Source organism: Balaenoptera acutorostrata, unplaced genomic scaffold, assembly GCF_949987535.1.
Source record: "Balaenoptera acutorostrata unplaced genomic scaffold, mBalAcu1.1 scaffold_1355, whole genome shotgun sequence".
Classification (NCBI taxonomy): domain Eukaryota; kingdom Metazoa; phylum Chordata; class Mammalia; order Artiodactyla; family Balaenopteridae; genus Balaenoptera; species Balaenoptera acutorostrata.
Window position 1 is genome coordinate 24775 of NW_026646040.1, and position 12028 is coordinate 36802.

Consider the following 12028-nt stretch of genomic DNA (forward strand, 5'->3'; position numbering starts at 1 on the left):
CTATATTTCCAAATTCACTGTTGCCCTTGTACACTACCTATAAGATGTATGCCCATTTGACTCTTTACTTGTGCTGACATTGATAGGTTAACAAGAACAGAACAAACACAAGAATAGAAGTACCAGTGCTAAAATGCAGAGTTGAATAGCAGCACAAGTTTTTAAAAAGACAGTATTTCTAATTAGCATAGGTTCACTGTGAATCAATAGTGTGTGATGCATTTATCAAAGAAACCAGGACAGACTTAGCTGTATTAACTGTGTCAACAGAATGAATGAGCAAGTGAATGAATGAAGGAGTTGGTAGCCTTTCCCTAGTCTTCACTGACACTGCATGCTTAGAGTAACAATGGCATTTTCAGAGGACATCCACAGACTGGAATATATTCAGAGGAAGCTGACCAGATGGTACTAGGACTTGAAATCACACTCTGACAAATGGTGGTAGGACCATTTAGCTTAAGAAACAAAAGGCCTAGGGGGGAAATAAGAAAAGCTAAGAGTTATTGAGCGCTTACTGAGTGCTTATAGAATAGGCCAGATGTTGTGCAAGGTCCTTTAACGGATTGCAAACATTATGGGCTTGTCATGATGAAAAGGGAATACTTTATTTTGAGTTGCCCTGGAAGGCAGGGCTGACAGTAGTTAGTAGAGATCACAGAGAGACAACTCTGTTTATTAGAATGATGACATTTCTAACACTCAGAGCTTTCCAACAACAGAATGAGCTGCCTTTATGTAAAGGGGGTCCATGTTTTTGAAGATGCTCAAGCAGAAACTGGTCAAAATTTGATGGAGATGTTTTGGAGAGGAATAAGTATTAAATGGAGGCATGGACAAGATGAAGTATAAGACTTTGTCCAAACTTCTCTTGTGAGTCTATTTGCAATACAGCAAACCTCTTATTTATCTTTTAGTTTAGTGGCATGAGCCCTAAATGGTTAATGTCACTTCCAATTCAATAGATCAATAGGATATTGATTGCTCCCTTCTTTCCTAGCAATGAAGACAAAGTCCAGGACAACCCAAATTTGCAGAGATGGAAAAAACTTTGTGAGTGGGTTCATTAGGTATAATACTTAGCAAAAAGAGATTCACTTCCTCATTTGATCCCTAGACCCATGTATTCTGAGTATGGCAGAAACATAAAGCATGGTAAATTCTTCTCAAATGGCTTGAAAGCTTCAAATGTTAGTAGCATTCATTTCTGTCTTTGTATTTAAATGTAATGATTTATGCTTCTGAAACCCTCTCTGACTGCATTCCTTATTTCAAGCTTTGTTATTGTTAATGACTGCACTTTGAGCATCAGCCCACCTGTGCATTCATGGCAATTAATGTCACACCTTAAAAATTGGTCCTGTGAGTGGGGAAAGAATGAATGTCTACTGAAAACGATCAAAGAACAGTAAAGTTTTACAGCTAAATATAACATATTAATGGATGAGAAATTCAAGCCCAGAGAGATTAAATGACTTGCCACAGTCGCATGGCCAGTGAGAAAGTTGAGCACTTTTCTTTCTTTTGTCCCCGACTCACTGATGCAATTACATGCTGTTTTCTTGGCAAGATACTATTTTTCTTTTCCTAGCAGGTAGAATGTTTCTATACCAGTCACTCTTACGTCTTTATTTACAGCCTGATTGACATGTGGCTTGAGAAGCAGGTATTTGAGTAGGATTCCAAACTTGTATTTTCCTTATCTGTATCTTTAGTTCGATAGGCGGGAATTCTAAGGGCTCCTTTGTTCTTTTTTTTTTTTTTTTTAAACATCTTTATTGGAGTATAATTGCTTTACAATGGTGTGTTAGTTTCTGCTTTATAACAAAGTCAATCAGTTATACATATACATATGTTCCCATATCTCTTCCCTCTTGCATCTCCCTCCCTCCCACCCTCCCTATCCCACCCCTCTAGGTGGTCACAAAGCACCAAGCTGATCTCCCTGTGCTATGCGGCTGCTTCCCACTAGCTATCTATTTTACATTTGGTAGTGTATATATGTCCATGACACTCTCTCACCCTGTCACATCTCACCCCTCCCCCTCCCCATATCCTCAAGTCCATTCTCTAGTAGGTCTGTGTCTTTATTCCCATCTTGCCACTAGGTTCTTCATGACCTTTTTTTTTTTTTCCCTTAGATTCCATATATATGTGTTAGCATACTGTATTTGTTTTTCTCTTTCTGACTTACTTCACTCTGTATGACAGACTCTAACTCCATCCACCTCATTACAAATACCTCCATTTCATTTCTTTTTATGGCTGAGTAATATTCCATTGTATATATGTGCCACAGTATGGAGGTTCCTTAAAAAACTAAAAATAGAACTACCATATGACCCAGCAATCCCACTACGGGGCATATACCCTGAGAAAACCATAATTCAAAAAGAGTCATGTACCAAAATGTTCATTGCAGCTCTATTTACAATAGCCAGGACGTGGAAGCAACCTAAGTGTCCATCATCGGATGAGTGGATAAAGAAGATGTGGCTCCTTTGTTCTTAATTCTGGATTGCTCTTGGGTCTCTGCAGTGCTGCGTATGATGCTGTTCTTGACAGAAATGTGGCCATTAAGAAGCTCAGCAGACCCTTTCAGAACCAAACACATGCCAAGAGAGCTTACCGGGAGCTGGTCCTCATGAAGTGTGTGAACCATAAAAACGTGAGTTCTTATTTTAAACCTCTGGTGGTAGGAGGTGGTGAGATTGGGGAAGGAAGATCAGTATGCCAACTTGAGTAGGAAAGGCTTTCTTTACTTTGCAATTTTTGCCCCTTAAGATTGTTTATCCTGCCCATATGCTACATTTGCTTTCATTGTGCTCATGGTAGATTTCTTCTTAAAAATCATCTGAAAACCATATGGCATGGAGGGGATGGATCTGATAGATATTTCCCTGTTAAGAAATTAACCATATTTGGTTATCTTGCTCCAAATTAATCAGAGAACTTCATGCATTTCCAAAAAAAAAAAAAAAAAAACCACCCAAACAAACCAAAACAAAACCAAAAATATCTTAAAGAACAATATGCTATATTTCTTTATAATAATTTTTTTTCTTTATAATAATTTAAATTTAATTATTAACTGGTGAAGATTTTTATCTCCTTTTACTTTTAGCTATAGTCTGGCAGTGTCCTCCAACTGTTCAGTGCTTTGGCACTGTGCTTTGGCATCTTGCTTTTTGTAGGGTTGGGCAGACGTGCAGGGACATATCTGCAGCGTACTTCAGAACAGGCTTGTCAAGAACATTTCACATTGGAACTCAGTAGGGAACACCATTACAGGGCTTTCTTCACTTCAGATTATAATCTTCTTCAAACACCGGCAAAGGCCTCTAGAATTCTTTCTGTGCTCCTGTTCTTCTTAGTAAGGATAAATGGGAGATAATTCTTATTTTAATAAAGACAATTAATAAATAAATTATAATAAACATTTTATATGTAATTTATTACATATAAACATATAATAAAATTATTATAAAACTATAATAATAACTCCTTATAAAGTTTTTCTTGAGTATGAAAATCACAGAATACATGAAATTATCAGTGCAGTTTTATAAACAGGTGAATTTGTCATAAGGCACTAAGTAGAAGCAAATGTATGAGTGTTTAGTTGAAAGATATTTAAAATACAAATATGTGGATTTAGGCCCAATGACAGTGTTTCTTTTTCCCCCTATTACTCTACTCCAATGACTTTTTAGTTCAGTCACTTGACAGTTAAATGAATACAATGTGCCAGGTATAGATCTAGCTGCTCTAGATGCTAAAAATACAGCAGTGAAGATAAGAGAGACAAATCCCTGCCCATGCGGTGCTCATGTTCTACTGGGAAGAGAAAGGCAGTCTACAAAATAGGTAGGTCAATGTTTAGAATGTCAGATAGTAACAAGTGCTACCAAGGAAAACAAAACGAAGAAGAAAGATAAAAAATACCGGTCAGTGCAGAGTGGGTAGGGTTACTCTTTTAAATAGGTTAAGCAGGAAAGGCCTCACTCAGAAAGAAAAAATTTCTGAGGTATGTACCCATGTCTGATTTGGCCAGGCAAGGAACGTGATACTTCGAGAAAGGAATATAGAAATGTTAGAAATGATGATTCCTAAGAAAGATCATTCTGCTAAAGCAATTTGTTCTTTCAGTATGTGAAATAAAGGCAGGAGCAAGATCAACCACATGACCAATGCAATCTATTTTTATGATAGCAAAGAGGATGAGAAATACCATAGGCAATGGAAGATGGATGGACACAAGCAATGAAATAACTGCATGGGAAGTTTTAATAGCTTTTTGTTTTCATATATTGAATATTTAGATTTCCCTAATCCTCCCTCCAGCCCCTATAATGCAATAAATACATCGTGGAGAAATTCCACTTACTTTATCAATTTGAGGGAATCATACTCCCCATTCTTGACTGGAATATGGGGGTTCACATTTATGATACCTAAAAAGGATTTCCAAATTGAAATAATAATTTGTAAATGGCATCCTACCTGCTATGTGTGTATGTGCATATGTTTGTGTATGTACATATGTTTGTATGCATGTATGTATATAAATCTAGGGAAATAAATTTCTGGAACTTGTTAACAGAAAGGAAGTTCACTGACAACCAAATGCAAATTCCACATTAGTGCTTGTAATACTAACTACAAGCAGTCAGAATGAAGAATGCTGGAAATGCTGTGGAAAGTAATGTAAAATAGTGAAGCAATCCCAATTAAGTTTTTAATAATAAAGAAGACAATCCATTTAGAAAATGAACACAATTCTAGGAAGTGATAGCTGGTATGATTGTGGGACCATGACAGACGTTGATTCACATCTGTGCATTTTAAGATGTTGGAATAAAAAAAGGAACTGAATCAGATTCCTGCCTGAAAACGTTTGAACTAAAATGGAAATACTTGTGTTGGTCTGTTTCTAAAGATAAGATTTTTAATTGGTTATTAATAGGAGTTAGGATTTATAAGGGATCAAAGAAAGAACAGAGGAGAAATACTCAGAGGAAAATCAAAGGCAATGAAGGTGTTAAAACAAGGGCATAGAAAAGGGGAATACAAGAATATATAGTGGGGAATTTACTCTTTAAAATAATAAACCTTGATTTATTTAACATTGTAATGCTATTTTATAGATTAATTTAGATTACCTAGATTATTTATTCACCAGATAATATGGATTAACATTTTTTCATCTTTAAGGGTTGTTTGTATATGTTGTGTGTGTGTGTCCCACACATGGTCTCTGATGTTTTTGTTTGAACAAGTATCAAAATGAATTACTTTCTAAGATTAAGTACTATAAAAACAGGCTCACAGTTCCAATGAGAACTGTAGACATTTTTCAATACACACCGTAACTAAGTATACAGAATAGCAAAGCACTTTAATCACGAGTTTTAAAAGTATTTTGAGGGACTTCCCTGGTGGTCCAGTGGTTAAGACTCCATGCTCCCCAAGTAGGGGGCCTGGGTTTGATCCCTGGTCAGGGAACTAGATCCCACGTGCTGCAACTAAGACCTGGCACAGCCAAATAAGTAAATAAATATTTTTAAAAAATAATTTGAAACAGTTTTATTTCCATATGCATATTCCATGCTGCAAGGTTGCTTCAGAAGAGATAATCTTGTGTTTTTTGATATGTTATAACCATTACCCTGTATATATATATGAACGTATTGGATGGTGTTGTGATTTTTTTTCTCAGTAATTCCTCAATAATTGGAAACTACTGAAGGCCTAAAGCATTCCTTAGACTGACTGCATTTATGTTGAAAATCATTTTGTTTTGTTTATTACTTCATGTTTCTATACCACTTATGAACTTTATTGAAATTCATTAGTTCATGTTTTAAAGATGTGCAAATCTTTAACTTGTTTTTGTGAAATGGTTGCATCCATCCTATGAGTAGAGGATTGTTATCTATATTTTTTATTTTTATTTCCCTCTGGCACTTTAGCACAGAATATTTAGCTGAAAGACAATTTTGAGTTATTTATGTATGTAATCTCTTTGCATAAAACAAAGTTTTTTTTTCCTGTTAACATTTACTTATGCTAGAAGGTAAACTTCTTCACTACCTAATATATAAAATAACTAAAACAGGAAACAAAAAATTTAAAAAATCATTTTTATAACTTAAAATACATTTACCATTAAATTCATCATTGATATCATCCAAGATATACCTTTCCTCACACATACCATTGGAGCATTAGTTTAAATAATATTTGAGTGTGAAATAGAAGCAAAAGAAACTAAAATAACAACACAAAAAAAATCTTGACTTAGAATACCTCCTTAACGTAGAACATCTCCTTGACTTAAACACCACCTTTTCATTTGGAGGAAGACATAGCCTTGCTAAGTCTTGCTGGTTATTTCACTGCTGCCTTACTTTTCTTACATGGCTTTTCCTCTTTTTTGTTTAGTTACATTACGACCCTATATTTACTAAGGAGAATCACACTCTAAAGCAATATGACAATCATATATCTTCTATGACTCTTTTCTCTGCCTAAGAATTTGAGCGTTTTAATTGCATTTTAACCTGAAGACAGATTACATGTCCTTCCTGAATATGTTTTTGAATGTTCTCTGAGACAGTTCTAGAAAATTTTCCCGACTTTTCTATATCGACCATAGCACTAATATGTGACTTTGAGTTGGAATAAGTGCTTGTTTAAATATGCTTTTTAAATAATTCATTTTCTTCCCTTTTCTTTCTCTCCTTCTTCTGTCCCTTCCACTATCTCTTCTCCAGATTATTAGTTTATTAAATGTCTTCACACCCCAGAAAACGCTGGAGGAGTTCCAAGATGTGTAAGTAACAAAACTCATAAAGGAAGGGGGAGCATGACATTCAAATAACTCAAGTGATATTGACAAAAATCAGATGAATGAAATCCCTTTTAGAGATCAAAGGGAGGTAAGAACTGGCGGCAAATGAAAGGGATCCAGTGACAGGAGAGAAGGTTCTGTTTCTGCTGCTTCTTCCTGGAAAGACACTTCTGCTACTTTCTGGCCTTATGGCTCTTTGTGCTTTGTTGCCCCATGTTCTTAGTTCAGCCAGAATCAGGGAAGGCTTACTATTTATTCTATATTTTTACTTATTTTTAATTTATTCTGTGAGATTTCTAGAATGAGTCAATTCACTTTGAGAAATATTAATGACGGACATGATAAAAAATCATCCTTAATCTTTCTTTCTATTTTTGTGGTGCCTCTGATTTTGTGCAAAAAAACCTTCCAGAAGTATAATGACAATAAGCAGAGGAGAGGAAGTGAATCCTAGCACGTTGTCTTATTTAACACAGATACCTTGCATTTAATGGAAGATGCTATTCTGAATTTTTTTTCTTATTTGTAATCATAATACACGGGAAAGAGTTCAGGGAATTCAGGGTAAAATGAAAACAAGATGAAGGTACAAAATATACGGACAGGAACCACACACTAATAAATGCTGCTTCTATTAGCATCTTTGTGGTAGAGTTACCATGGCTAACGTGCATGCAATACTTGGAGGTTTTTCATATACTTAATTCAGTCAAAAGTTGAGCTGGGAAGTTCGGAAACTTATAGATTTAGGAGAGGATCCTGACTTGTTTGAAGGACTTCACGTGTCTTGTGATTTGGAGCTTACAATGTGGATTTACCTTGCAGTTACTTAGTAATGGAACTGATGGATGCCAACTTGTGTCAGGTGATTCAGATGGAGTTAGACCACGAGCGAATGTCTTACCTGCTATACCAAATGTTGTGTGGCATCAAGCACCTTCACTCTGCTGGAATTATTCACAGGGTAAGAATACTTAGTCCAGAATTATAATGAAGATGCTTGTGGAGAAGAGAAAGAGCAATGTAGATTATTTTCTTTATGTAGGGGAGCTTGGTTAAATATAATGTACTTCATTTATTTTACTATAGAATTAGCACATAGCTCACTAATGTGTAGGAGGAGATTTCAGCACACTGTAGTTGGTTTTGTTTAACTTATTTTTTCAGCTCATTGAGAGTCAGCTTTCAAGGCTTCTCAGAAATTCTGATTGGCAGAGTCATATGTGCAGCTGAAACAAGACAGTTCATTTCCACTGTTTCTGGTCACATAAAGACAGCAGCCCTGATCTGCTGTTCTGTCTGGCCTAGAAATGAAGTATAAACTAAAAGGTTTATGTTGCCATAAGGAGAAACCTAACAGATGACAACAAATGATGTTTTTTTCTAAAAAGCTCTTCCCAAGATGAGCCTAAATTGTAAAAATGATACAGTTCTCTTCTGGGTTTAAAAAAGCTTCTGAGGATGTTAAAACAAAGAAATCCCAAAACTAATTGTAAACTTCTTTTGGGAAGTACTCTTTTGCTTTACGTAGGGCTCTAGAGTCAATGGCGGGCAGGCACCCATCAGTGCTATTGCAAGACTGCCATGTTGATTGAGTAGATGGAAATCACCTGTTCCATTTGGGGCTAGCTTTTAATTTCTTCTCTTGTTCCTATTGTCAGGACTTGAAACCAAGTAACATTGTAGTCAAGTCTGATTGTACATTGAAAATCCTAGACTTTGGATTGGCCAGGACAGCAGGCACAAGCTTCATGATGACTCCTTATGTGGTGACACGTTATTACAGGGCCCCTGAGGTTATTCTGGGAATGGGCTACAAGGAGAACGGTAAGGATGCTTCTGAGTACCAGCCAAAGAAACTGTGAAGAAAATGAGTACGTGTTTTAGATAGCCAAGAGTAATGTTCTCTCTCATGTATATGAACTTTTTAAAAAATAAGGCTGCCAGCTTTTATATTCAGAGGTTTTAAAAAAAATATTACTACGAAGAATCACTCATTAAACATGTGAAGGATGTTTCTGAGAAGTAAGCTTGGTTAGAAGAACACTGAAATGTCATAGCTAAAAAGAATTGTAAATGGAGTCTGATTAAACAGTCAAGTGGATGCTGATTAGCATACATGCTATAGATATTGAGAAAAATTGCTATTTAGGTGGCAGCTCAGCTCAAAGTGAGTATAAACAGGAAGAAATCTATCTACTGCATTTAGCCATTTGGCTTTATGTCACTTCTTAGATTGATGGCTCTAGTCTTAGGAAAAGACAAACAAAAAGATACCACAAATCCTTGGAGCAAGAATATTCACAAATGCTCAATGCACAGTCAATTTAGAATAATCCAAATTGTTCAAGTTGGATAAGAATTTCTTTAATACTTTAAAGTGTTCCATAAGAAATAGTTAAGGTAGCAATTGCCTAGTAAGTTTTAATAAATTCTAAAACCATAGAGAGAGAAAAGTATTAAATTTTACACTATTGATTTTATGAAGAAAATCTAGTATTCATGAACACTTTAAAAGAAAAGGTAGAAAGAATCTTCAAAATGTATTCTAATTTGATTTTATTAAAATGAAGGATTTATAAAAATACTTATTAGAAAGCATTGCAATATATTATTTTTAAAAGAATATCTCTAATAAGTAATGAAGTGTATTAAAAAACACATCCTCTATATTTAGGAATTAAACTTGTCTTAAATTAGAATTGTATAAATGCACTCAATGTACCTTTCATACTCATTTTGATATTCTATTTAGTTCCTGGCAATCTATAAGTTTTATAGAAATAATTATCATTGTATTTTTATGTGTAGGTGCTACAGAGTACTTTTATGAAAATTCCCTGGCCACCAAAGTTTTAAAAAATTTCTTTGTGCCCTTCCAGATTAGAAGAGAGCCAATACTTTTGTGCATTTGTGCAGAGGAAGGGAAGAAGTTCTTAGGAAGGTCAGGTTTACTTTGTTGGACAATGGCAGAATTCTAATCCGTTTTGACTTGGAGGAGGAAAATCTAGTCCTCTTCCCAAGGCAATACCACATCTAACTTATTTGAAAAAGAAGATAGTTGTATACATTCTTCATAAGTTATTTTTAAAAAATCAAAGTGGGAGCCAATTTAAAAATTCAAGAAATCAAGAATCTACAAGAATCTGGTGGGGGAAGGGTGTTCTGAATTTGCTATTATGGATTTTCAGATCTTTGCTGTACAGATGGCATGTGATTTCATCTCTTGTTCTTCCCTCACTAGAAAGGATTGCAAGTTGCTGCCTTAGTTGTTTGGCTTCTCCTGATCCATGGAGAAAGCACACCTAGCACCCTTGTGCTGCTCTCACCTCCATACAGGATAAAGGTTATCATACAGAAAAACCTGCTTGCTCTGACAACGGGCATGCCCAGCTACCCTGTGCACCGAACCCTGCCTTTCTTCCCCAAGGAGCATTTTAGCCTAATGTTTCTGCCCCAGAGTTCCCTTTGTCCTTACTAAAAAGAGAGTTGGAAGAGGGTAAAGATTAGTAAGAGAAGGTGAAGCCTGTTTTGTTAACAAGTATGACAATTGAGGAACCTATGTGTGTAACAACTTTTTAACACCTTTAATACTTTATTTATGTCATGACTCCTTTATACATGTGCAAATTATTTATGCATCTTTTTTCTTGAAATATTTCAAACAGAAACAAAAACTGATACTTATTTACAAGAATAACTTCTGAAGGAAAAACTAAGTCTTGAATACCAGGGATTCCAATATTTCTGCCTTTAAACCATGGTTCCAGCCATTTCCTAGTTTCTTGGATTTGGTTGCATGTACCTTATTTTGGACCAAGAAAAAGGGAGTCTCTAGTTGCCCTATTCCGTGTAACTGAATAGAATAGAAAATGGAAACAGCCACCCCAAGGGTCGATTAAGATTATTTTCTCTGCATCCAGCAAATGACATCGAAAACCCTTTGGTGGCTTTTAGCTGTCACCTGGCATGGAGATACTTTTGGTTAAGCTGCTGCTTTTCCATGCTACCATTTTATGGCACTAAAGGGCAATCTAAGGCACTCATAAAGTAACTTTAAAAAATTAATTTGAGTTCTTATACTAGATGTTGTTTATGTGATATTATATTGCTCGTTTTAACTCACCTTTTTGGCCAACTTTTGGTGGGAGACAAAATTTGTACCTTCTAATCAAACTGTTCTTTTTCCTCCTCCTTCAGAGATCAATTATCTTAGTTAACTTTACTCTCCTCCCTTTTCTTCACTTCCCTCTCTCTTATTCTAGTGGATATATGGTCTGTGGGATGCATTATGGGAGAAATGGTTCGCCACAAAATCCTCTTTCCAGGAAGGGACTGTATCCTTGTACCTTTTTGCTGCAGCCTTACCTGTTTTGTTCTCTCTCCCTTTAAACACATAATGATTTTGCCAGGAGAGTAAAGATAGAAGCAAAAAGTTGGGTAAGTGGTATAATTGTGACTAAAAAAAAAGTGGTTATTTCTCTAATCTGACCAGTACTGAAGACTACGTACCTCAATGGTTTGTTTTAATTAAATTTTCAATGGGTTTTTTTCTTCTTAAATTTTCTTATCTGTAACTCAAAATAGCAGTCACTATTTGCAAGTATTATCCAACTCCCTTCTAAAACCATTTTATGCTTCAACAAATTTAGGCATAATTATTTCTCTACTTGCTGACATCTTAAACTTCTGTCCACGCCTTTATTGATTTGAATTACTCTTGACACTATATCCAGTCTTAAATAGTTTAAAATAGCACATCTTCCTTCAAACAAGAACTTCCACATTTAAAAATCATAATTATTATTCAAATTGCTGGAGGTCAGGTGGGTTTAAAATAGACTTTCCTCATCTGACTTGGAGATGTGACTTAGACATAGATAATTGCTTTTCCAATGAAATTTAGAATTAAAGAAATGAAATATACAATGTGAGGAGTATAGTCAATTAAAAAAAAAAGCAGTGTTGATTTGTGTTCTACCACTTAGTCTTCTACTAGATTCCATCAGAAATTTCTTGGACAGGTATCTCTGATTTGGAATTATTAAAAGAGCTGGTATATTTCTGAAAGGATCAAAAGTTCACTCTTTAACAAAGGCACATATATATGTTTGTGATATATCAATAAGAAAGTTTACATATTAATAGAAAATATATTTTTATAAATACAGAAAT

General features: G+C 35.2%; 1 protein-coding gene across 1 annotated transcript; it reads left to right on the top strand.

The window, feature by feature from the left end:
- Positions 1-832: 832 nt before the first annotated feature.
- On the top strand, positions 833-11198 carry LOC130706820 (mitogen-activated protein kinase 10-like; the record flags this gene model as incomplete). The annotated part of the gene is made up of 6 exons (XM_057539441.1): positions 833-873; positions 2491-2668; positions 6777-6835; positions 7679-7817; positions 8515-8680; positions 11119-11198. Coding segments are annotated over exons 1-6 (663 nt in total), but the record flags the coding sequence as incomplete, so codon positions are not given.
- Positions 11199-12028: the final 830 nt, after the last annotated feature.